Raw genomic sequence first — 27,785 nt, 5'->3', positions numbered from 1 at the left:
AGAAGGCAAAAGGTCACTGCAAATAAAAATAGTTCCCTTTGGAGGATTAGGTACTTTTTGCATTATCTGGGGTTTTGGATTCTCCAGAGTTAAAAACCAACAGATTTTTAAAGAATAATATACTATATATTTTTTTCCAGGCTTAAGTAGAGTTTTTGGCTTATCTGCAGCTTTGCATTACCAGGACCAGACCTTTGTAAAATTGTCAAGCCAGTAAAGCTTATCCTGGCTAACCTCTGCCTCCTTTCCCCCAGAGATTCTCTGTCAGCATCTATCTACTGTCCAATATCCTGACCAGATATACTCATTTTTATGACTTTTAAGGTCCAGAGCCCAAGGAGGGCAACCAGGCAATGGATGCTGAAATTTCTGGGACACCTGAAAGGGTAGAGATTTGAAGGCCAAGGACCTTTCCCAACACTTCTTATATTATACCATGGGAGGGATGACCCTGAGAATCCTCTGCCTGTCCACTTCCTCTGATTAGCATGTATAGCTGAAGAGAGCCTATATATAGATAAACAAAAGTCTCTGGGTTTCTCAGGAGTTTCTAAACTTACACTCCTCTGTTGGGTCTTTGCCTATCAATGCTTTCCTACCCTCACAGTGACTCACGTTTTTGGACACGGAGCTCAATGATCTTATCTCTCACCACTCGGTTGCCATCAGGGGTCTGCCAGGTAACTTCACACGTGTAGTGGCTCTGGTCATCCATCTCCAGGGTACTCAGTTGGAGGGACACATCTCCTGGAACCTCGTGGCTCACATGCAGGCGGCCCCGGTACTTTGCCTGCTGAATATGGTCTCCAGAGGAGTCACGTAGAAAGATAGTGACTGGGTATAAGCCACGTTGTACCAGCCACTTCACCAAGACTTGGGTGTAGCCTTGCAAGGGACCATAGGTGCAGGGAATATACACATCCCCTTTCCAGGGCCCTGTCACGTTCTGTACTGCTTCCAGGATGGGATGACCTGAAGAAGGGGAACAGAGGAAAGAAACAAACATAGATGGCATACACACCTGGGAACTAGGGTGACAGTGGCAGACCCCAAAAGGTTTCTGAGAAACACCCCTCAACTTTCTTTCTATCACACTTCAATGTTCTCTGTGCCCTTTTGTTCTCTTCCAGCCCTCCTATCAATCAGAACCAGTACTCAGAAGGAAAGCCCTTAATATTGTCTAGCTCTTGTGAGTATTAAGTTCTTTTTACCTTTTCATGTTACTACCTTGCTGTGAAGTGATCCTTGGTAAGTCACCTCCCATTATGGAGGACCCATGTTTTTCACCTGTAATGTGGAGAGTTTAGGTGGAATAATCTCTAGGGATTTTGCCAACGCTAACATTCTGCAAGCACATGAAAAAATTTTCTTTCAGTATTTTCCAAGAGATGTAGGACCAAAAATGCTAAGAAGTGGGGTCTAGACTATTTCATTTGGTCTAAATACGCACCTTGGGAAATGTGAGGGCTTTAGGGTTCAGCAAGAAAGGGCCCTTTGCCCTCTTACCCGTCTTTCTACCTCAAAGGGCTCAGTGATTGGGGTCCTAACCCCAATGTATCTCTGGAAGAGACAGGTGAAGAGGGCAGGAAAAAGGCAATTCTGAGGGTGGAACCTGGTGTGAGGAAGAGGCCTGGGTGTGCCTTCCTCCTTAACAAAATCATCAGTTATTGTGAAGTTTGAAACCTTCACTTTGTAAGCCTGACTGCTTTTTCTGATTTCTCTTTTCTTTGTTTATTTCCCTTTTGGTTTCTCTTAGTTCTCAGCAATGATACATTGGAAAATTCCACCCTGAGGGGGAAAAGATTTTGTCCATGCTTGGTCTGAAGAGGAAAAGGGTCTAAATATAATCCTGGAGCTGGCTGTGGTGGAGATGGTGGTAGGAGCAAAGGGAGATTGCTCCTTGACCTGCTTGGGTGGGAAACTGAGGGGGTAAAGATTGGAAACATTGAAACAGCCATTGCCTCCCAGTAGAATTTTCCATCCATAAGCTCATATGTTGAGTATTTTGTGTTTTATTTAAGTGGGGCCAGGGGAGGGGGTATATTTAGGCAATGTCTTTATATCTCTCCTAGGAGAGGTGGTTTTAAAGGTGTGAGCTATTACTGAATAAAAACCTTTTAGTTAGCTCAGAATTCCCAAGCAGATGAAAGATGACACCTTTTGGATGGGGTAGGAGTATACTTTCTAGCTTCCAGAATGTATTATCAAGCATCAGGGCTTCTATCAGTGGGGATACTAAAGTTGGGCCTGTGCCCTACCAGGGACTCTTGAAACATCAACAGCATATTTTGGCCAAGATTAAGGCCTTGAGAAGAAAAGAATAAATAAACATAAGTCCATATTGCTAGATCCACCACATAATCCCTGGAGAGTTTTAGACTTGGCAGAGAGCAGAACTCAGACCCACAAATAGGAGTACAAGAGGGATAGATCTTGGTTTGCCCTGAAGATAAACTTTGTAATTAGTCAGAGCTGCCTATAGGTGGACTAAGCTGTCTGGGGAAGTTCTGAGCTTTATTTGGGTCTTGAACAGCATTACTCTTTAAGGTCCCTTCTAATTCTGGATAGTCCACTGCTAACAGACTATAATGGAAACAGAAGTTAAATAATTACATGTTCTAACTGGTGGTGAATTTTCATTGAGCATTGAGTTTCACTGTGCTGTTGATAGTTCATGTCTCCATGTGCATGCAGATACAGCTCATCATCATGATGGACATATGTGCCCATACATATTTTTTGCCACACACAAGCATAAGTATACCATCCTTAAGCCCCATGAAAACTATTTGAGCCTCTTGGTTTAATGGAATCTTTCCCATTAATCTCCCTCTGGCCTTCCTCAATCTCCCTCCTCTCCTCTGAAAAGCATTCTCACACTCCTCTCCTGGGTAACAAAGCAGGATTCTGCAGTGAGGACATCTGGAGCAGCTGAAAATGCCTTTGTCTATGCATGTGCATGTCTTCCCTCTGACCTTGAAGGAGCTGCAAGGCCTGGCTCGCATTTCCCTCTCTGGGAATTTGCTGGAGATTCTCATGTAGTCCAGTCTGGCCTGTCAAGAACATGGCCAGCTAGTCCTAATTTCCCAATTTTGAAAGTCACTTCTGTAAGTAGGTCAGGTTTGACTTCTCCATCCCAGAAAGGGGGTATGGGACACAGTTGGTAACTAGACTTCCCAGAATGGAGTGGTTTTTCCCCCTTTTACTTTTTTCTTCCCCTCTTCCTCCTTCCACTCATTTTCCCATTGTGCATCTGTTACTCCTTTTCTCCCTTATTCTTCTTGTTCTTCCTCCTCCTGCTTTATTTGTATCATAAAGAGAGAGTGGATGATATGCACAAGGTATCACAAGAAAGAGGACATTGTATTATTCCTCCTGTTCTCTGATCTCCAAAGTGAAGGCAACCACAATAGCATTGACTTATACTTTCCAACTATCTTTGTGGTGCCCAGGGAACCTAGAAAAACACCTAGGAGGAGCAATTTGTGAGATCAGGAGGGTAGTGAAGGAGTGCACGATGTAGTAAGAATAACACCAATTTAAGTCCAACGTTTGCCTTACCAAGATCTGTGTGATCTTGGGTAAATTACTAAACCTGTCTGAACTTCAGGTCATGATCAGTAAAATGAAAGTAATAATAAACATTCCATGGAGGGGAATTGTGAACATTAAATGAGTTCATAAGTGTGAAAGCACCTAGCATATGGCTGGCATTCAGTAGGTGCTTGATAAATGTCAGTCTTGTCCTATGCCCCAAGTGAAACTTCTCATATTTGTCTTAATTCTTTCTATCCTATAGGAGTCTTCAATATGTCTTCCCCTGAGTAAACAGATTCATTTGGTTGGATCACTGTCAGCCTTAGTATTGATATAAAGGAGAAGTTATCACATGAGATGGTAAGGAACCACCCTCCACAGCCTGATAAAATCTACTCAGTTATAGGCAGGTACTAAGCCACCTATGGGTTGTAGGGTAGACAGAGAGAATATAGCAGTCTGTGTCTTTGATAATGGGGCTGGCTTGGCAGCCAATGTGAAATGTTGGCCAAATTAAGCAATATTCCTGACTTTCCTGGAAGATTGGGTAGGAGAAATCCATTTCAGGAAAGCCCCACCTCTTGGGGTAATTGTCTGCCCATTATGGATACCTCAAAACCACCAAATGTTGAGCCACTTGGTATAACAGGGGTTGAAGTACCAGGGAGGGTGGAATTTGAAGACTGCTGGAATGGCACAGCTGGAAGGGCTTTTAGAAACAATTTAGGAGAATTCCCTCATGATACACATGGGTAAGCTGAGGCCCGGAGAGAGAAAGATGGTCACCCAAAGTCACACAGATAGCAAGGTCAGAGCTGGGTTTGGAGGCCTAGAATACAGACTTTCAGATGCTATACTGGTTACTTACTAAACCACTAGCCACAACTGAACCAGCAACCCATTACTTGGGCCTACCTGGTTTCAGGGTAGGTATTCCTAGGGTTAGTTATTACTCCCCTGACTGCCCGAAAAAGAATGCTCTCATCTGCCAGCTGCTTTCTGAAAAACCTTGCCCAGAATCTTAGAGCCTTGCTCTTATCCCTCAGGGAAATATTATGTTTCCTTCAAACACTGGCCTCCCTCAGGAGAAAGACCAGGGCTGGACATTGACCCAATGGGCTTTGTTGATGTAGGGTTTGCCTTGGGAAAGAAGGGATGATACTGGGCCTACTCTGGTCCTGGGACTTGGACTTAGAAAAGCAAAAGTCTGGGGCTTGTTTAATGGTCCTAAAGTAAAGAAAGGCCCAGTTTTCTAGGTGCAGGTCCTTTTATAGGACACATTCAGGGTCTCTTTCTGAATCATTCTCCTTCCATCATTATAGACAGGGTGAGATTTCTCATGTTCCCCTCCCTCCCACATGCCTGACCTCTGTCCCTATCCTGGGCTGCCCCCTAGATAGAGGATTAAATTAGATCATAGATGTTTATAAAATGCTTATGTTTTTATAAGATGTTTAAAAATGTTTGTAAAATATGAATGCTAGGACTTCTTTTATTATGATTATTTCAACATGTGCCTTAGTCCCACAGGAAGAGGCTAATAGCTAATTGTGGCCCCTAGGGGCTTCATAGAAGTTGAAGCCATAGTCCCACAGAGTTGTCCAGCTGAGAGGCCCCTTTAAGGCCAGCCAAGTCAATCTCCTGGCTGTACAGATGGGCGGGGGACACTGAGGTCTGGGGAGAGGGAAGGCACCATCAGCCATTCAGTATATCCCGAGCTGAGTCTGGAGGCCTAGAATATAGGCTCAGGTCTATCGTGTAAGCTCCTATGCACAAATGGAAGGCCAGTTTCCAGGGATGGACAACCTCACAGGCAGGGGAAGAAACAAAACACATGTGAGTGCTCACATGCACATGCATGTGCATGCACACACAAATACACACAGAGAGGATTTAAATTTAACATTCATAAAATGTTGCCTCAAGCCTCAGGCCTGCCTCTGTGAGTCTCAGCCCAAACCAACAGATTTAGAGAAGGTAGAGAGGTAAACTGTAAAACATATTAGAGAATGAAAATATTGTAGCTGTACAAAGAACACTATTTTTCAGGAGAATTAACTCTGATGCTAATGCTCTGTGGTCTGGGTCAAATTCTCTTCCTTCTTGGTTGATTTACTTCAGGATGTTTTCTAGCTCTTAAGTTCTAGAATTTGATGAGTCACAGAGCCCCACGATAGGGTAACCTAATCTGAGACAGCTATGGAAAGTTGGATTCTTTCTGACCCAAGTGACACCAAACTAACACCCTATAGTCTTTTACTCTAGGAAGATGAAAGAAGCAGAAGTGCAGCAAGAATTCTTATACCCTATCTTGGGTATCACTTAGCTTTTACCAGGCATAGTTTCCTGAAAAGTCATACCACTTCTCAGGGGTGTAAATGAGGGTAGAGGAATACCCAAGGAAATAATGCTACTATGGAATAGTCCAGCCTCCTTTGGGATATGTGTCCAGCCCACAGAACCCATATAAAACAAGTCATATCCACAGGGAAGTGAGTTAGCCCAGGAAGGGTAAGAAACAAAGTCCTATGAAGACCAGTTGAAGAAGGTGGGGCTGTTTAGCTTGGAGAAGAGAAGAGTCAAGTGGATATACTGTCTGTCCTCACACATTTGAAGGGCTGTCAGGGGGCAGAGGGAGCAGCTATGTCCTGTGTAGCTCCAAGAAGCAGAGCTGGGGCTTTCAGATGGAAGCCGCAGGGAGGTGGATTTAGTTCAACACACTAACAGTTGGAGCTGCTCCTGGATAGTCTAGATGGTCTTGGGGAAATAGTGAACTCCAAGTTCCTAATGTGTGTGAGCAGATATGGCTGAGCACTTGTTCATAACAATGAAGGGTGGTATTTACTTCTACGGTCCCATCCAACTCTTAGACAACACTTCTTTGGGAGCTGTATATCTTAACAGGGATCAAAGCCTGGGTGCAGAGAGGTTAAGGCTAATGGCAGAATTTCAGGTGAAAGACAGCATATGGAAGAGGGATTTGGGCAGTATTGGAAACCTTCTTGATGTCTCCAAGATACAACAAGCACTACAAAATCATGCATATGTTTTCCAAGAGGTAATACTTTTAAATGTCTACCCATACTTGTCTCCTGGCTTCTTCAGCAGCCATCAATGACCCCCTTCCCTGCTGCCCAAAGCTAATAGAGCCTGTAGAGTAGGCTGAGAACACTCACCTGCCCAGCAGGAATAGGCTTTCCTCAGTAGGCGTTCAACACCAACCCCCCAGTCTTTTGCCTGAGCCAGCAGTGGTAGCCAGGCCCACACTTGCTGCCTTACCATAGGTGACCACTGTTAGGTGGCCCAGGAGTATCAGGCCTAGTAAGATCCCCATCACAGCCAGAGCCACTTCTGTCCTTTCTTCTAGCCTCCTGATGCCGAAGAGGCTTGAACTCCTGGTGGCTGCCAGTGTCTGTGCCTGCTTACTTCCTTTCCTTCCCTATATCTCTCACTCAAACTCTTAGTCCCATCACACATTCCCCTTACTTCCCTATTTCAGCACAGGTCACGTGGGGCACCCCTTTCCCCCGCTGCCTGGGGTTGGAGGTTCCACAGTGAGTGAAGCAATTCCTCCCCCTGCTAGGGTATTGACTTGACTTTCCCTGGAGCCAATGGGGCTCTCTGGTCTTTGATCTCCCATGCCATGTTTATTTTGGGTCCCCTCCACAAGACTTGGAGGTTGGGGGGGGGTGACCTTTGGGATGAATCTGGTCACTCCAGTATCGAGGTGTTTTCTTTTCTGGTGGGCCCAGGGAGAAGAAATCAACTTTGCTAGCCTATGCAATTTTCATCAGTTGTACTGTTAACCCCTGCCTGCTCAGCCTATACAATGGACAGGGTGTCAGGGGTGGGGTGCCTATGGGTGCCTGTATAAGAGCTCAGTGTGTGAAAGGGCTTTCTACACATCAAAGCTTGAATAATTGGCAAGCCCATGGATAAGGCTGCTATAGGTGAATATAGGCCGTATCTCATGTTGGGAAAGCTCTTTGAATCTATCTCTCCAATAGCTCCACCTCTCTGGTGGTAAGGAAGAATCCATATCCATTAATGTTCCCCATGCTTTTTCATAGGAATCTATTATTTACTTTTTAAAAGAAGTTAAGCCTAACCTCCAGTGCACCAGCTCATTGGTCTGATAGTGGTATGCTCCATTAGGGTGATGTTTTCATTGGCTTCCAATTGACCCTTGACCTACAAGAGAATAACAGTAAACCTCCTAGCAAAGTTCAACTGCTCTGGAAATCATTCCTCTTCACAGGCTCCAGAGTGACCGTAATTTCATCAGCAGTCTAACTCTAAGTTTGGCACTGCCCACAGTCTACTAAGTTTTGAAAATATAAGTACTTCCAAAAGGACAAATACACATCCACAAATTCATACTGCACTGTCAGTAACATCTAAGCTTAGTTTTCTTTACAATTGGAGCAATATGAGAGACTTGGTTGGGGGAGGGGAGAGCTTGTGCAGAGAGGGGGAATGGGACTCTAAAGAGAGACATACTTGCCAAAGGGAGTCTACATATAGATGATTTGGGACTGTGCAAGGGCTAAGAGGAGATCCCAGAACTTCAGGCCCTATTATCACATGGAATTCTGTCAAGCCCCTCTGCTTCTTGGGTCTAATCCTCCTTGGTTGTCCCTTGTTTTTTGGCTACTACATTGAGTCCATCTCACTGGAACATTTTAGCCTTTCTTTTCCATTGGGTATTCACTCAGGGAACCCTGAACTTCAGAGAATTCTCCGTTTGTATTTTCCAACCAACACCTCACAACCACTATTACCATCCCCCCACACTCTCCCCTATACAGCTTTTCCTATTAAAGAGCTAGAAGCCCATGCACCACTGAACTGGTGTCTGTTTCTGCCTGGCCTTGTGACTATGCATCTTTTGAGCTGCCTCTTGCATCTTGTTAGGACCTCTGGGATCTGAAGCTAAAGAAATATCTTGGGGAGCCTGTACAGCATTTCTCTGGGGAAGACTTCCAGCCTTGCAGTAGTGGGCTCAGTAGCCCTGTCGATCAATAAAAACTGGATGGGGAAGTCAGGAAGCCTGAAGATAGGCCTGGCTCAGTGCCTACTTCATTCTGAAGCCTTGAACAAGTCATATCTCTCTGAACCTTGGCTTCCTCAATTGTAACATGAGCATGATTTGACTCAATGCTTGGATTTTCTCAGATTTTTAAAAACCAAACTACACTATACATACAATAACAGGTATAGCAATGATAGCTATATTTTTAAAACTTTTACTCTTCTAGTCACTGTACTAAGCACTTTGTATGGATTATTTCATTTGGTTATCACAATCCCTCAGGTGGGTGTTACTGTACTTACTCTTGTATCTTTCCCTGTCACTCTTTACTCCCTTATACTGGTTTTCTTTTTCTTTGTAGAACTTACTACTACTTGACATACTGCATATTTACTGGCTTACTTGTTTGTCATCTGTCTCCCACTCTGGAATGTAAGCCTTATGAAGGCAGGCAATTTTGTATATCATGTTCACTGCTGTTATCCCCTGTGTCTAAAACAATGCCTAGCATATAATAGACACTCAATAAATATTTGTTGAAGGAATGAATGAATTGAATAAAACTGCACTTTTACAAATGAGTCTAAGGCCCAGAATAGTGAAATCACTTAACTGTTTAGAAGATGAATAGAAAAGATTCAAGCTCCTATCTATATATCTCGAAAAACAATACTGTTAGGCACCACACTATTCTGCTTCTTTCATACCTTTAATAACCACTTATACAATAGCTCTAGAGCTTGCCTGGATGTGTTGAGGCAGAGAGAGAGAATAAATGTTAGACATGGTCTCTGGCTAAGTGAGATTTTAGCATAGATAAAGGCAAGACACACATGTTTGGACACATCAATGGGCACACACACGTGCACACTAGTATAAGGTGGATTATTAATTGAGATTTATTAATAAAACTTTAGACCGTCTTTAGTGAGTGCCATAATAATGTGGGAAGGCTTCACAGAGTAAGTGATACTAAAACTATTTATAAAACTCCTGCTTTGGGCTGGGCACATTACCCCTAGGCCTTATGTTGCAAGGAATACATTATGAATACCCTTTTCTGATTGAGAAAACTGAGGTCCAGAGGCACCACGGAACCTGTCCATGGTCACAAAACTGGTAAGTGGCAGAAATGAGATTTCTCATCCAAGTTGGTGTGTTTCCAAATATTTTTCTTTTTATCCTCCATGCCACAGGGCTATACTTGAGCTAAGCCAGAAAGGATGGGGTGGTTGAAGAGGAGAGGGAAGAGAGATGGATACTTTAATCCAGGGAATTCACCTTTTCTTTATCTTCAAATCCAATGCTGCCTGGGATGATGGTGTGCATGTGATAAGAGTTCATAGATTGTGGGTGAGGAGCAGAGAAAACAATGCATACTCTTTGAGGCCTAGTATCCAGAGGTCACCGTGGCTCCATGCCTACTTTCACCCCCATAGCCCACCTTCCTGGAAAAAGGTTGAAAGGGCAGGTTATGTGTGTAATTTATGTGTGTAAACATCAGTTGAGACCCTCCTATGTGCATGTGCACCTTGGGCTTAGGCTTGGCTTAGCTGGAGGGAAGTAGTGGTACAAAGTGGATGTCTAGACAGGTCCTGCTCAAGGACACACCAACACACACATACCCACAAATAGCACATATAACATAGATGTACAGACATACATGGCCATCATATGCATAGATATGCAAATATGTATACATATAAAATATGAGCACACTGACACACAAGACACAAAATATACAATAGAGGCACACAAGCACATAGGACACAGGCACATAAAACAGGCATGCAGACACACAAATACACAAAGTCATGCACACAGACACACAAAACAAGCATTGAAACACAGATCCATACACTCTAGCAGAACATAGGCAAATAACACACGCGTATAAGCATATGAACACTCATATAAAAACATAGATACAATGTATACATACACAGAAGCACACATATGAACATCAAACCAAATATGCATAAAAAGATATGCATGTGGGTTTAAAAGTAAACTAACAGTCAGAGGCCTTATGTACTAAGGGACAAGGGAGTGGCAGAAACTCATTTATGTGATAGGAATTCAGAGGCGTTAGTAAAACCCATGGACTTCAGTGCTGTAGGAAGTCTTTCTAGAGGAGCTGGAGTGTGGGCAGGGGTATGAAATTTGTTTAGCATTGGATAGGCAAAGAGAATGGGGAAAGAACTTCCAGCAAGTGGTAGAGGGAGAGCCAAAGCCCAGAGGCAGTCAAGGGCAAAAATGAGTCTGGTGAAGAAGAAGAAAGTGAGTTGGACTTCAGCTTGATGTACATGTAGAAAAGGAGGGGAAGAAAAAGCTTGGCCAAATTGTGGAGAGTCTTAAAAATCAGACTAAGATGTCTAGATTTTCCCTTTTAGGATTTTATGTGAGCTATAGAAGGTTCTAGAGTGGAACAAGGGCCTGCTACTTCTGAAATTAGTTTTTTAGGACCAAATCTGTTGGCTCTTATCACATGCACACCATCATCCCAGGAAGCATTGGATTTGAAGATAAAGAAAAGGTGAATTCCCTGGATTAAAGTGTCCATCTCTCTTCCCTCTCCTCTTCAGCTACTCCATCCTTTCTGCCTTAGCTCAAGTATAGCTCTGTGGCATGGAGGATAAAAAGCACAGTTTTTGGAAACAGACCAACTTAGATGAGAAATCTCATTTCTGCCACTTACCAATGGAATAGGGTGGGAAAATAGGAAGCAGGAAAATGGGAGACTAATTAGACTATTGGTAGCACAATAGAATGGAAAGAGCATTGGAATGGGTATCAGGAGGCCTGGGTTCATCACCATTTCTAGGCCTGTGTTCCGATCTATACCCTAAAGGTGCCATATTCACCCAAGGATTTTCAAATTATGTTCTGGGGATCCCTAGGGGTCCTATGGGAGGGAAGAGGGAGGGAATGGGGAGAGGGAGACTTAGGTGACTGGATTTCAACCAATGATGTGTTGGAGCCAACTTGAATTCTGAGAACTGATTGTATGAATTTCTTCTCAACTCTGTGATCAGTGATATAATGTTCTTAGCTTGAAATAAGCCATGATGGGAATATTTACACCATGAAAATTGCAAATGCCACAATCCAGGGCTTTTTTATTTTCATTGAGGGCTGATTCTTAAAATATTTACCAGCACACTATTGATTTCAACTCTCCAAACTGACTTTAGCCAGAACAAATCTTATTTGGTGTGCTAGAACTACTGGGATTCTAACATATCATTTGCCTAAAAGGTGTCTATGATTTGAATGGTTTAAAAATCAAACCTATATCATATCATCAGCAAAGAGTGAGAGTTTGATCTCTTCTGTCCCCATGTGGACACCCTTGATTCTGCTCTCTTGCCTAATTGCTCTTGCAAGGACTTCAGCACTATGTTGAATAGCAGTGGAGACAGTGGGCAACCTTGTCTGGTTCCAGTTCTAAGTGGGAATGCTTTCAATTTTTCCCCATTCAGTATGATGTTGGCTGTGGGTTTGTCATACATGGCTTTTATCATTTTTAGGTCGGCCCCGTCTATGCCTATTTTGTTAAGCATTCTTATCATAAAAGAGTGTTGAATTTTGTCAAATGCATGTCTATTGAGAGGATCATATGGCCTTTGTTTTTGCTTCTATTTATGTGGTGAATTACATTTATAGATTTGCATATGTTGAACCATTCCTGCATCTCTGGGACGAAGCCCACTTGGTCGTAATGGATTATTTTCTTGATAAGCACCTGGATTCGATTTGCTAGGATTTTAAAGAGACTCCTGGAATTGACAAATGAATTCAGTAAAGTCTCAGGATACAAAATCAATACACACAAATTAGAGGCATTCATATATTCCAATAACAGTCAAACTGAGAACCAAATCAAAGACTCAATTCCCTTCACAATAGCAACAAAGAAAATAAAGTACCTAGGAATATATTTAAGGAGGTAAAAGACCTCTACAGGAAGAATTATTAAACACTGAGGAAAGAGATAGCAGAGCAGGTAAACAGGTGGAAAACCATACCATGCTCGTGGATCAGAAAAATCAACATTGTTAAAATGTCTATGCTACCCAAAGTTATCTACAGACTCAATGCAATCCCTACTAAATTATCAATATCATTTTTCACAGATATAGAAAAAATAATTTTACTCTTTGTATGGAACCAGAGAAGATCCCATTTAGCAAAAGCAATTGTAGGCAATAAGAACAAAATGGGAGGTATTAATTTACCAGACTTCAAACTATATACAAAGGTGTGGTTATTAAATGAGCTGGGTACTGGCACAAGAACAAAGACACAGACCAGTGGAACAGAACTGAGAATCCAGATATAAAACCACCTCATATAGCCATCTAATCTTTGACAAAGCAGACAAAAACATATACTGGGGAAAAGAATCTTTATTCAATAAATGGTGCTGGGAAAACTGGATAGCCACATGTAGAAGACTGAAACAAGACCCAAACCTTCCACCTCTCACAAAAATCAACTCACAGTGGATAACACACTTAAACCTAAGGTGTGAAACTATTAGAATTCTAGAAGAAAATGTGGGAAAAACTCTTATAGACATTGGCCTAGGCAAAGAATTTATGAAGAAGACCCCAAAGACACTCACAGCAACAACAAAAATAAATAAATGGGACCTGATTAAATTAAAAAGCTTCTGCACAGCCAAAGAAACTGTCAGGAGAGCAAACAGACCACCTACAGAATGGGAAAAACTTTTCACATGCTACACATCCCATAAAGTGCTGATAACTAGAATCTATTTAGAACTCAGGCAAATCAGCAAGAAAAAAATCAAACAACCCTATCAAATAGTGGGTAAAGGACATGAACAGAAAATTTTCAAAAGAAGACAGAAGAATGGTCAACAAACATATGAAAAAATGCTCAACATCTCTAATCATCAGGGAAATGCAAATGAAAACCACAATGAGATATCACTTATCTCCAGTGAGAATGGCCTTTATTGAAAAGTCCCAAAACCATAAATGTTGGTGTGGATGCAGAGAGATAGGAACACTCATACACTACTGGTGGGACTGCAAACTAGTGCAACCTCTGTGGAAAGCACTATGGAGATACCTCAAACAGATACAAGTAGACCTACCATTTGATCCAGCAATCCCATTATTGGGCATCTACCCAAAAGAACAAAAGACATTCTATAAAAAAGACTCAAATGTTTATGGCAGCACAATTCACCATTGCAAAGATGTGGAAACAACCCAAGTGCCCATCAATCCATGAGTGGATCAATAAAATGTGGTATATGTATACCATGGAGTACTACTCAGCTATAAGAAACAACGGTGATATAGCACCTCTTGTATTTTCCTGGATAGAGCTGGAACCCATTCTACTAAGTGAAGTATTTCAAGAATGGAAAAATAAGCACCACATGTACTCACCATCAAATTGGTTTCACTGATCATCACCTAAGAGCACATTTAGGAATAACATTAATCTGGTGTCAGGCAGATGTGGGGTGAGGATGGGTGTATACATACATAATAAGTGTGATACACACTATCTAGGCGATGGACACCCTTGAAGCTCTGATTTGGGGGGTGGCAAGGGCAATATACGTAACCTAAACTTTTGTATGCCCATAATATACTGAAATAAAAAAAAATCAAAGCTAGCTCACCTTTTATGGAACCCACTATGTCTGGCTTCATGGGGGTTCTAGTACAAGAGCCCAGATATGAGACTAGACACATAATGGGTATTGAACAAATTTATATTATGTACCTCCAATGTCTCTGACACCATCCTAGGTAGTGAGGATACAGTAGTGAATGGAACAGACATGGCACTTACATTTTAGTTGAAAGATAGCTATTAAACAAACAACAAACAAATATGAAAAGGAAAAGCAACGATTATATAATTATATGTTATATGGCTTAACCATGAAGTACCAGTAACATAAACACTATATCTTGCTCTCACAACCAACATTATTTATGAATAATTTATTTATGAATAATAAATTGAAAGATTAGAATAAATTGCAAATGTTCATGTGTATATGTGCAGGACTGGGGTGAATAGAGGTGGGGGAGTAAATGAGAGATCCTCATCTTCTTTAGAAGAAATAGCAATAGAAGCATGTTATTTAGTGATACAGAGTCAACACCCCAAAAAAACCAGCTAAAGGAGTTGCAAATTATTGTATAGGGGAAAGGAAAATGTTTTAACAAGTTTCTTAGAATGATTTGATATTCTTGATTATATACATGTTTAACTAGCAAATATGTGTATCGTATATAATGTGTCAAGTGGTGATGAGTACTATGAAGTAAAAGCAGGGCTATGAGATAGAGAATGTGGAAGGCAGAATACTGGACCCTCAGAAATGTGCACGTGCTAATCTACAGAACCTGTGACTATGTTAGGTTACATGGCAAAGGGGAATTAAATTTGAAGATGGAATTAAGGTTGCTAATCAACCAACATTAACATAGGGAAATTCACTGACAAAAGAAATTGCAGAGGATGTAAACAGATGGAAAACCCTACCATGCTCATGGATCAGCAGAATCAATATTGTTATAATGTCTACACTACCTAAAGTGATTTACAGAATCAATGCAATCTGTATCAAAATTCCAACGTCATTTTTAAAAGATCTAGAAAAATAATTCTACACTTCATATGGAACAAAAGAAGACCCCATATTGCCAAAAAAATCTTAAGCAAAAACAACAAATTAGGAGGCATCAATTTACCAGACTTCAAGCTACACTACAAAGGCTATAGCAACCAAAACAGCATGGTACTGGCACAAGAACAGAGATATAGACCTTTGAAACAGGACTGAGAACCCAGATACAAAACCATTCTCATATTGTTATTTGATCTTTGACAAAGCAGACAAAAATATACACTAGGGAAAAGAATCCCTATTCAATAAATGGTGCTGGGAAAATTGGATAGCCACATGCAGAAGAATGAAACTGGAAGCACATCTCTCACTTCTCACAAAAAATCAACTCATGATGAATAACAGACTTAAACCTAAGACATGAAACCATAAGAATCCTAGAAGAAAATGTTGGGGAAACTCTTATAGATATCGGTCTAGGCAAATAATTTATGAAGAAAATCCCCAAAGTAATCACAGAAGCAACAAAAATATATAAATGGGACCTGGTCAGATTAAAAAGCTTCTGCACAGCCAAGGAAACTATCATTAGAGTGAATAGACAACCTACAGAATGGGAGAAAATATTCACATGCTACACATCTGATATAGGGCTGATAACTAGAATCTATAAAGAATTTAGGAAAATCAACAAGAAAAAAATCAAACAACCCCATTAAAAAGTGGGCGATGGACATGAACAGAAACTTTTCAAAAGAAGACAGATTAATGGCCAAAAAACATATAAAAAAGTGCTCAACATCTCTAATCATCAGGGAAATGCAAATCAAAACCACAATGCGATATCACCTAACTCCAGTGAAAATGGCTTTTATCAGAAAGTCCCAAAACAACAAATGTTGGTATGGATGTGGAGAGATACGAACACTCATACACTGCTGGTGGGACTGCAAATTAGTACAACCTCTGTGGAAAGTTATATGGCGATACCTCAAAGAGCTACAAGTAGAACTACCATTTGATCCAGAAATCCAACTACTGGGCATCTACCCAAAGGAAAAAATGTCACTCTATAATAAAGACATCTGCACTCAAATGTTTATAGCATCACAATTCACAATTGCAATGATGTGGAAACAACCCAAGTGCCCATCAATACGTGAAAGAATTAATAAAATGTGGTATATGGATACCATGGATACTACTCAAACCATAAAAAACAATGCTCAAGTAGCACCTCTTGTATTATCCTGGATGGAGGTAGAGCCCATTCTTTTAATTGAAGTATCACAAGAATGGACAAACAAGCACCACATGTACTCACCATCAAATTGGTTCTAACTGATCAACACTTATGTGCACACATGGAAGTAATATTTATCAGGTGCTGGGCAGGTGGGAGGAGGGCAGAGGGGATGGGTAAATTCACAACTAATGAGTACAGAGTGCACTTTCTGGGGGATGGGCATGCTTGTAGCTCTGGCTTGGGTGGTGCAAAGGCAATATATGTAAACAAAATATTTACACCCCCATAATATTCTCAAATTTAAAATAAAAAAAACATAGGGAAATGATCTTGGATTACCCAGGTGGGCCCAATGTATTCACAAGGGTCCTCAAAAGTGCAAGTGGGAGACAGAGGAGTCAAATGTGACTATGGAAGAAGGCACTGATAGGTACAACATTGCTAGCTTTGAGGATGGAAGAAGAAGAACATGCACCAAGGAATGGGGGTGCCCTCTAAAAGCTTGGAAGAGCAAGGAAACTGATTCTCTCCTAGAGCCTTCAGAAGGGAATGTAGCCTTGCTGACATCTTCATTTTGGCTCAGTAAGATCTGTGGCAGAATTCTGACTTACAGAAATGTAAGATGGTAAATTTGTGTTGTTTTAAGCCACTAAATTGGTGCTAATCTGTTACGACAGTGATATAACACTAATACAGGGAGTAATGAAGTGATATGAAGTGGTATTTGAACAGAGGCCTGAATGAAGTAAGGGAGCAGGCTTAGCATACATCTGGAGAAAGACAATTCCCAGCACAGAAAACTGCAAATGCAAAGACCCTGAGGTGGGAGCATGCCTGGCATGTTCAAGGAGGTGTGGTTGGAGCAGAGAGAGTAAAGGGGAAAACTGGTAGAAGATGATATGGGAAAGGCGATGGGTGAGGAAGAGAGTATATCATGTAGAGTTGTGTGAGCCATTTAAAGGAATTTAGCTTTTACTCTAAGGAATTGATTGGAGGGGTCTGAACAGGAGGATGTCATGATCTTATTTACATTTTAAAAGGATTGCCCTGGCTTCTCTATTGTAGACTGTAGAGGAGTAAGGCTGGAAGCAGGGAGATCAGTCCAGATGTTTTTGCAACAAATGAATAAATGTAGGGAAGTGGCAGTGAAATCAGAGTAGAAGGGGCAGATACGAGAGACTGGGGAAAGAAGAGTGGCTAGGACTTAGCTATATGTCAGAATGAGTCATGGCTAACTGGAAAGCACAGATACCATTCATGTTGTATATATGGTTGGCCTGGGTAAGAATAAGGCCATGAACAGAGCTCAGAAAATGCTGAAGGGGAGGGGCTATTTTCAGCAGAAAACAGTGTGAGACTAGCCATGTGGAAATAAAGGTGATGGGACAACAGCATTGAGATGTCCCCTTAGAGGAAGACGGTAAGACTGGAATTCAGAAGAGAGGTCATGCCTAGGGAAAGAACCCTGATAGTCATTCAGGGGGAGGTGGTGGTGAAGTCATGGAAGCTTGTCAAAATCTCTGAGATAGGAGAGTGCAGAAAGGAGCCAAGGATGAAGAATCCAGAGTTCCCATAGGGCACACAACCCTCTCCTTTGCCACCAATTCTAGACTCACATTTAGAATCACGGAAAGTGATTGGAAACTACAATGGGTCCTCCTTTGTCTCAACTGTACGGGAGGAAAAAAACTGAAGCCTGGAGAGGGAATGAAATTTGTTCAATGATACATAGTGAATGTCAGTGGCTGAGGCAGGACTAGAACCCAGACTAGTACCTTTAAATATTTCACACTGCCACTCATGCTGCTACATTTTCTAATTATGCAGGTTCTACTGAAACACACCCAGAAATGTATTTGGGAGAGGCCGCTTTTAGACTAGACAGAGTGAGGCTGCTCTGTCCTTACTGGGCCCTAGTTTCTCTCCCTGAAGTGTAAAGCTAATAGAATTAATTAATCAGTCTTTGGAAACAGCCAAGAATATGTTTGAAAATCAAGACTGGGTTGATTGGTTACATGCATGTGCTGCTGAATGAGGCTGCATCAGAACAAGGACAAGTGAAGTTTACTAATTTGCTGGCAAATGAGGATAATGGCAGACTCTCGTCTTAAAGCACCACTGTCCTATCTATAAGCAGAAATACAGAGCTTTTAAAGGGAGTTTTCATCTTAGAGATATTGCTGCTTAACTATAGTTGATGGTCCTGATCAACCACATCTCCAGTAAAGACAATCTTGTGACCTCTGCTGAGAGGTCAACAATTCCCGTTGAGCCATCTCCTATGGTACAAAAAGACAAAAAACACTCCCCTGCCCCTCTGATTACTGGCTTCAGGCAGGGATGCAAGTTCTGGTTCCAAAAAAGGGTGAGAGGGTTTAAAGAGATAGCTCGTAAAACATTTTACTCCTTTTCATGCTGTTACCCCTGTTACACGTGCACAGAGAATGGGGGAAAAAAGAAAAACAAAAGATGAAACAAGTATATGTCATCAGTCCTTCTTTTTGACCGAACAATAAGAACCAGTGTTTCTTGAGCTCTGGCTCATAAGGTGACAGAAATAAAGGAAGTGAGACAGTTGTGGTGACTGTGAGTGGGTGGATGTGATACTGCCCAAATTTCATCACTTTCCTATTTCTACCCACTGACTTGAAGAGTTGAACAAGGGACACTAATAATGCAAAGCCTAGCAAGATCCCTGGCAGACTAGGCCTGCCAGCCTTTGTCCTGGTCTCTTTTCAATGGACTTGCAATTTAATTCCAATTAATTGCGCCAAAGGGCTTGAGTACTTACTGTATATGCCAAGCTTGTGTTAGATTTGTCACAGAAATTGTCCCCTTAATTTCTTCATAACATCTTTGTGAAGAAGGTACTAATTTATTCACACTTTGCAGACAAAGAATGTAGGGCTCAAGGACTATAATCACTTTCTTGAAGCTACATAGCTAATTTGAAGCAGAAGTGGGAGTTGAATCTATACAGTCTGTAAATAGAGTCCATGTTCTGGCTACCACTATCCAATACTGACTCTTATACTATGAGTTTTATCTCTAATTTTGAGCCCAGCCAAGGGCCTGGTATGTGCTGGTTACTTAGTGTCTGTTAGGTTTTACCAAATTGATTGTAGAAGGTACTATACTAGGAATTTAAAGTACTATAAAACCATAGGGGAATGAAGAATTAAATCCCTCAGAGTCAGGAAAGGCTATGAGAAGGAGGTGGTGGCATTTGAAACACACCTTGAGGACTGAGAAGGTCTTTTATAGGAAGAGTTGGGGACAAATGAGGGGGTTATTCCACACTGAAGTTCAGGGTGAAGCAGGACTTTTGTGTGGATGAACGACTTCTCCTTTAGCACCTCTAACCTTGACTAATTTGCTAGAATGTAGACCCCACCCAGATGTGAGGAGCTGTTTTGCCTCAGGACAAGATTTGACCTATGCTGTTCCCAAATCCATGTAATTGAAAATTATGTAATAAAATTACTCCTGAATTAAGCATAAGTTTTTCATTTCCTGAACACATACCATCCAGAGGATTTCAAATGTCTGTGCCCATATTAGTAGGTAGAAACAAATAAGTTGGTATTAAAAGTTCTTTAAAAAATAGGCAAATTACTAAAGGGTTAGAAAATAGGTTAGTTGTTGCTTAGGGCTGGAATACAGGGAAAGCTTTATGGTCTGTAAATTATATATCAATAAAGCTGTTAAAATTTATTAATTACAGTTTTAGAATAATTTTAATGGTCTATGAAAACATTTACACTGTAATGTTAAGTAATAAAGCAGAATATGAAACTGTACATAAGCCATAATCCAAACTAGGTTAAAAATATTATGGACTTGCAGATAATGTTTAAGTTTTTCTCTTTTCTGTATTTTCCAATTTTTTCTGATGACTCCAGATTTGTGCTCTTTCATATTGCACAACACTGTCCAGATTAAGACAAGGGGAGAGTAAACTTTTTCTGGTGCATCCCCTTACGCTCTTGCACAGCCATGGCCTTTCACATACCCAGACTGTTTCTGTGCTTTAGGGACTGGAAAGTGGAAGTGGAACGCCCTATGTTCTGTTCTGGGACATTTCTGGGCTGAGCTAAGAGTAGCTGTGTGTCCTGCTAGGTCATGGGCTTTCACTAACCACAGAAGTTGAGAACCCTTGAGCAAACCAAATTCTTCTATCTCACTGGTTTTGGAGCAAAGCAGAAGTGGCAAAAGCTGACAAAGCCCAGCTGGAGCAGGAATGTTGAAATGGACACAGATAACATCCCCTTACGGACGTGACCAATATAAATGTTCACAACTTCTGCTCCTACACTTATACTTTCTGCTAACTTATACCTAATCTTGGAAGTACTGGATACTCTCTTTTCCCTTGTCCTCTCTTTCAGGTGCCTCATTGTGCTGCTCTTTTTTTCATCTCCTGTTGAGGTTCTGTGTAACTCACAGCTGGACTACTGCAAGCGTCTCCTCATGGGCCTAGATATCCCAAATTTATGTTTAAACTAATTGCAACTAATTATATTTTTATTATCCTTTCTTAGTCCTCAAAACACTTCATCAACTCCTCCTCAGCATCTGGCTTTATTATCCAAGGCCTTAAACCTGGATGTAAATAGGAGAGGGACAGGTAGGAGTGGAGAATACAAATATAATTTACTTCTAATTTTTATAGTCCGCTAGACTGTAAGCTCTGTGGGGCAAGGGTCTTGTATATTTTATTTACTTATATGTCACAAGTACTTATAACCATGCTTGGAACCTATTAGGTCCTATTCAGAGCTCAATAAATATTTATTGAATGAGTGAATGGATGAACATTCTAAGATCTTGTGGTTCATTTCCTTCCTTTGTAGTACTCAAATAGGAACCAAACTTTCTCTTTAAAGCTTAGAGGTCATATATTCCAAGGAATAAGACTACAATTTTTCTTGAAAACCTCTTCCAGCTTCTAAAACTGCTCACTGTTCAGGAGTATATTTTTTTGTTCATGTTCTCATTCATTCAGATGCTGAGTGTCTACTATGTGCCTGACCCTGAGGTGGCACCGGAAATACAAAAATGAGTACAAAACATTCCTGCCTTCAGGAAATCCAGAATTCAGAATGGGACATAAACACATAGCAACTAAGTAGACTTCTAGGCCACACATAATAAGTGCCATGTAATGTATACCAGATAGTCCAGGAGTAGAGAGAAGAGCGATCACCTTCAAATCCCAGTATAGAATATCAAGTGACAGCTTGCCTTAAGCCTATTAAAATCTTAGCAAGTGCTAAGTTAAATGCTGTTTGACATAGCTTCCAAGATTTATAGACAAAGATACTCCCTTCCCTTAATAGTCCCTCCTCCAGTTTTTTCTTCTCTATAATATATAATCCCAGTTCCACTAGTCTTGCTTTAAAAGCCATGGTATCATGGCCTTGAGCACTTTTTTGCGAGTATTTACTAGGTTTTCTTCCTAAGAACTAACTATTCTAGTATGCTGTTGTTACTGAAAGTTTGGCACTTGTCCCTGAGGCTGCATCAGAAGAATGAGGACAAGTGGTTTGAGGAGAAGGAAAGAGGAGCTTATTAATTTGCCAGCAAATGAGGACAATGGAGACTCCTGTCTAAAATGCCATTGTCCTACTAATAAGCAGAAATACAGAGCTTTTTAAAGGAGGCCATTCAGCTTCAGGCAATTGATGTTCAACTATAGTTGATGATTCTGATAGCTCCATTTCTCAGGACTAACTGACCCATGTTCAACTGCTGTTCACATGGAACCCTTCTCCACCCTTTAGAATGGTGCTTGCCTATCTCTGCCAAAGATAATCCCGTGACCTCTGCCCAAGACAGTTTTGCTGAGCCATCTCCTGTAGCACAAAGAACAAAGGACGTTCCTCTACCCCTCCTGACCAGTGGCTTGTGGCAGGGATGCAGGTTTTAGTTCTCCAAAAGGAGTGGGAGATGTTTTAAAGAGACAGAAAATATTTCTTGTCATTTTATCAGGCCATTCCTTCTGTTACACTGTGGTCACGACTGAGGAGTTTGGAAATTCAAGCACTCCCAGAGGGTGTACTGACTGAGATGGAGAAATGCCCTTATGAGCTAATAGTGAAATCACTCCTCCACTCCCATGGAGCATGGAGAAACTAGGGTGGTGTGGCAAAAGGGTGAAAATGGGGCCCAGAGAGGGCAGATGGAAAAAACAATGAAGATAGAATTAAAAGGAATCACCAAAATGCCCACAGTTGCAGAGGTCACCACCACTTGCACTTCCCTGATTGGCTTGGTCACTATCACCTAGATAAAATGGGATAGTAAATTCATTCCTGTGCAACTTTGTAAGGCTGTTCCTGGCTAGTACTAATGAGGATTAGACATGAACAGACAGATTTTAAGGCCCAGCTACCTGGGACAAAACTGGTTCAATGAAACTGTACTAATGCTGAGCCATGTGAGGAGATGCAAAGTGTCCAATGGTAGATGCTGCTTTTTCAATATAAATGGATCACATAACAAGTCAAATGCAGCTGCTGCCCATCTCCACTTTGGAAGCTGTTGCAAGGAAAAATCTTCTCAAAGCCTTACAGTTAATGATACTTCCATGTGGTGGTCTCCCTTTAATTGCTATAATCTCTCAAAGTGAGAGCTATACATGACTGAAATGTAAAAAATAAATAAATAAATGGCATTTTCAAGAGCACTTTGTTTTTTCAAAGGCTTGATAAACACTTTATGCCTTTCAGGTACTAGGAAGAAACATATACTTTTCATGCTATCTTGGGGCACAAATCTATGCTGTTGCTGCTTGAAGGAGCTTTAAGGTCTGGTTTTATTCTAACTACCTCAGGGTAGGTTCTCAACTTTATGGATCCAGTCACTATTATCAATTCTGATGAATGGTGTCAAGTTAGTCAATGATATAAAGCAGTGTCTCTCAGTCTTGGCTACACTTTAGAATCATCTGGAGAACTTCTAAAAGTCCCAACATCCAAATATTACCTCAGACAAACTAAATAGAAGTCTTTAGGAATAGGTCCCAGACATCAGTATTTTGTAGCGCTTCCCATCTCATTCCAATGTGTGGCCAAGGTTAAGAACCACTGCATTAGAGTAAACATTTTGTAAATCTTAATTTCATTTGAGTTACTGTGGTGAGAAACATAGCTAGCAAGATTTCCAGAGATTATCATTTCTCCTTCTTACCCCCTTTTTGGTATTGCCATACATAACAAATACTATCCCTGGAAATAAAAATAAGTTTCACTTTATAGTCAACTTTGTTGGAATGTATATATGTCATAAAACAAGCTTATCAGGCTAAGGTAAAAAAGCATTAGAATAGGAAACTTCTGGCAAATATCATATCGAGTTCTTACTTTTGCAGGTCAGCACAGCAGTATGGGACAAATATGAATAAATATTTAAGGAAATGAATGAGTACTGGAAGGCAGAATAAAAGAAAGAATATAAAGTGGTTAACAGCATTTCAATCATAAAAAAACAAAGGGAGACTGTTTTGTTCGGTCTGTGGATAGCTCCCAAAATAAAACGGGATAGGTTCAGGTTCTTCAAAAGACTTGAAATGGTCTTTTGCTCTATTTCAAGCACTTGCCTAAGGCATATTTCTTGGTTCTAAGTGGAATGATACAAACTGAGTAGCCACCTTAGAAATTTCATTGATGTGGAGGCAATTCTTTTTCCTAAGATCTTGTAGTTCTATCCAAGCACTATAAAATAACTACCTCTACTCAGCAGATAGCTTGACTGATAGTTTATCCATTTTGTCATTCAACAAACATTTATTGAGGGACTACTATGTTCTAGGCACTGATGATACAGGAGGAACAAGACAAAATTGCTGCTCTTAGAATTTACAGTCTTGTTAAGAGGAATGGACAATAAACAATTAAACAAATTTCCTTTTCTACTTTTCCTCTTTGCACTTAACACAATTACATATCTGTGTTGACTCCCCTAAGAGACTAAGATCCATTAGGTCTGGTGCCCTGTCTTGTTCACCACTATATCTCCAGTTCTTGGCACAGAGTAGGCCCTTAGTAAATATTTGTTAAATGAAAGGACTCAGGGCAGTAGAAAAGCAAATAGTGGTTTATCACCTTTTTAATTGATGAGTTTTAAATTTTTTTAAATTGTTCATTCTCTTCTGTCTTTGACAATAGCACAATGGTCAAGCAGTCAACAAAGACTTATCTTTGCCTAAACATCTTTGTGTGTTGAAAAGGCACTTATGGAAAAGGAACCAAGATTTTCCTCCATTGTTCTAAAATCACATCTACTAGTACTCATTTCTGAAGGACAATTCCCTGAGCACAAAGTAAAAAGGGCCAAGGCATTTCTTTGAAAGCTTTCCATTGCATTACATGAAGCCTTTCAAAATTTTATATCCTAGGGGCAGCTGTTAGTAGCTTCTAAGTCTTCATTAAGGAAGTTAGTTAATACCAAAATATATTTCATTATACATTTCAGAATGCACAAGTTATTTCTAATTTGGAGGAAGTTACAGCCCCCTATATAACTGAGTTTTTATCCAATGGAACATTTCATACTTTTACAGACATGTGCTCCCAGAGGAATGTCCATAAAAGCAATTAGGTACTTGCTTGGCTTAGAAGGGACCATGACTCTTTGGGGGAGAAGAGAAGCAAGGCCCATATTCTTGAAACTTAGTGATCTGGCACCAGGACAATTTACCCAGATTACTTTGTGATGGTCATACCACTCAACACAGTGATTCTTTTTCTTCTATAGGCTGTCAAAAGCAATGCAATTATAGGTTTAGGAAAAAAAACTTACCAAAACCAAACCAAACCAAACCCAGGCCCATTATTCATTTGGTAAACATTAAGGCCCTCAAGTCATTTGGTTTTTTGTTTGCGGCTAGCAAAAAAGTATGCTGACGAGTTCATTACCTACATAGGATGGGCTGTGAGCACTAGGGAAACAGAACACATTTGGTAGACTTGTAAATGTTTGATTCTTAAAGTTATCCAAACTATAGCCAGATTATTCTTATAGTATGCTAATTTTACCTCATTTACTCCTCAAATCTTCTTGGTTGCTTCCTATTGCTTATCAGATTAAAATATAAACTCCGGAACTATGGACTTGGAGATACTGCCTAACTGACTGATCTCTTTGCTCCTATTTGTAGTCCCTGTATGCCATCCTTACCTCCAGTTTTCCTCTATTATTTCTTTAAAACTCAATAGCCTTTAAGGACTAAGCTTGAAGTCTGTTTTTCTGGTTATCACAGAATCACCTATTAATCCAGCTCACTTTTGCTCATGCTTCTTTGTGATATATATGGCTGTGTGATGTTTTTACCTTGCATAGAACCATACAACCAGAGAGCACTTAGTCTAGATTTTTTTTGAAGTGCAAAAATTGGTTCAAACATAAGTTCATATATATGTGTGTTTTACATAGTCTCGTATCAGCATGAACATTTGATCTAGAAACTGTATTCCTTTTTGTAACAGGGCCCAGTCTACCCCAAAGAAGAGGACACCATGAAATGCACACTAAGTTCTTTATTAACTTTATGGAACATGTAGACCAACATTATAGTGACAACAGAAAATTTTTTCAATTTATGAAGTATGCTAGGTTCACTCCTACATATCAGCAGCTCAGTCCTGAGTAAAATGAAGCCTAGATTTCTTGAGAATTTTAAAGATTGTGTAAACCATTATATTTAAGTTAACATGCTCTTTTTAAGATATACTGGCTGAAAACAATGAGAAAATCTTTCCTGGCCGGGTGTGGTGGCTCACGCCTGTAATCCTAGCACTTGGGAGGCCAAGGCAGGTGGATTGTTTTGAGTTCAGGGGTTCGAGACCAGCCTGAGCAAGAGTGAGACTCCGTCTCTACTAAAAATAGAAATAAATTATCTGGACAACTAAAAATATATATAGAAAAAATTAGCCGGGCATGGTGGCGCATGCCTGTAGTCCCAGCTCGGGAGGCTGAGGCAGAAGGATTGCTTAAGCCCAGGAGTTTGAGGTTGCTGTGAGCTAGGCTGATGCCATGGCACTCTAGCAAGGGCAAAAGAGCGAGACTCTATCTCAAAAAAAAAAAAGAAAAAAAAAATCTTTCCTTTCCTTTTAAGTTAACTTCATTGAAGAGGCTATAGAGGCACATGTGGAACATTATGAAATAAAAGAAGCATAAAATAAGTAAATATATAGGGAGAGTTTAACATATAAGGGTAAAAAATAGGCAATTTATCTTTTAAAAAAATTTAAAGATTCTGTATTCATTTTAAAAACCTAAAATCATGCATATGTTTTAAAATGCTCCTTCTACTAAATAGATCATCTAGAGCCTAAGTGTTCCAGTGCCCACTGGTTGGGCAAATATGAATGCTGCTATAAGGAAAGTATATATAAAAACTGCTCCAGGCTGATGAAAAATACCACAGTATTTCTGAAGCATAACTAATTCTAAAAGAATTACATACACGTCAGAGTATACCTGAAGCAACTAGTGAGATGGATTGGAGATGGGATACGTATTTGAGAAATGATTGACTATGAATATGTCATCTCCATTTCTAATGAGTCACTTTTCTTGGGTTTCCTTATGTTTTGGGGAAGAATTTTGAGGAAGAACTTGGGTAGATTATGACTCTTGGAGTTCCTGCACAAGGTTTTAGGTGGCATTCATGGCATTAAGTAAAGAGACCCCTTTGACTGGAACAAAAGATGCCCACTGGTGTATAAAAATAACATTTTATGTTGAAAATTCAATTTCCCTTAGGAAATAAATTTTTTTTTTTTTGAGACAGAGTCTCACTCTGTTGCCCAGGCTAGAGTGAGTGCCGTGGCGTCAGCCTAGCTCACAGCAACCTCAAACTCCTGAGCTCAAGCGATCCTCCTGTCTCAGCCTCCCGAGTAGCTGGGACTACAGGCATGTGCCACCATGCCCGGCTAATTTTTTCTATATATATTTTAGCTGTTCATATAATTTCTTTCTATTTTTAGTAGAGATGGGGTCTCGCTCTTGCTCAGGCTGGTCTCGAACTCCTGAGCTCAAACGATCCACCCACCTCGGCCTCCCAGAGTGCTAGGATTACAGGCGTGAGCCACCGCGCCCGGTCAGGAAATAAAAATTTTATAAGTAACAAAACTAGACTCAATTAGAAAAACTGTAAAATAAATGTACCCCATAATAAGCTGAAATAAAATAAATAAATAAATAAATAAAAAGAATTATGTTACAAAAAACCTGTCTGAAGTAAGGAAATAAAACTTATCTTTTCATCAAAAAAAATATAGAAGAAACTTTAGTCCTATCTTTTAAGTACAGTTATACATGACAAAACAACTTTTCAGTCA

The 27,785-nt window shown here is 40.4% G+C and overlaps 1 protein-coding gene across 7 annotated transcripts in view; it reads right to left on the bottom strand.

Moving 5' to 3' along the window:
- The window catches only part of VSIG4 (V-set and immunoglobulin domain containing 4), a 55,432-nt gene extending 48,366 nt beyond the window's left edge, over positions 1–7,066 (bottom strand). For all 7 annotated transcript variants that reach the window (XM_069462822.1, XM_069462824.1, XM_069462820.1 and 4 more), the window contains exons 1-2: positions 6,817–7,066; positions 616–972 (exon numbers count right to left, since the gene is read on the bottom strand). In XM_069462822.1, coding sequence (XP_069318923.1) covers positions 616–972; positions 6,817–6,871 — 412 coding nt within the window. In that variant the 5' untranslated portion in view covers positions 6,872–7,066. The remainder of the gene's footprint in view (positions 1–615; positions 973–6,816) is intronic.
- Positions 7,067–27,785: the final 20,719 nt, after the last annotated feature.

The sequence above is a fragment of the Eulemur rufifrons genome, chromosome 30, assembly GCF_041146395.1.
Source record: "Eulemur rufifrons isolate Redbay chromosome 30, OSU_ERuf_1, whole genome shotgun sequence".
In the NCBI taxonomy this organism is placed as follows: domain Eukaryota; kingdom Metazoa; phylum Chordata; class Mammalia; order Primates; family Lemuridae; genus Eulemur; species Eulemur rufifrons.
Note: the sequence above shows the minus strand (reverse complement) of the source record. Positions and strands in the feature narration are given on the sequence as shown.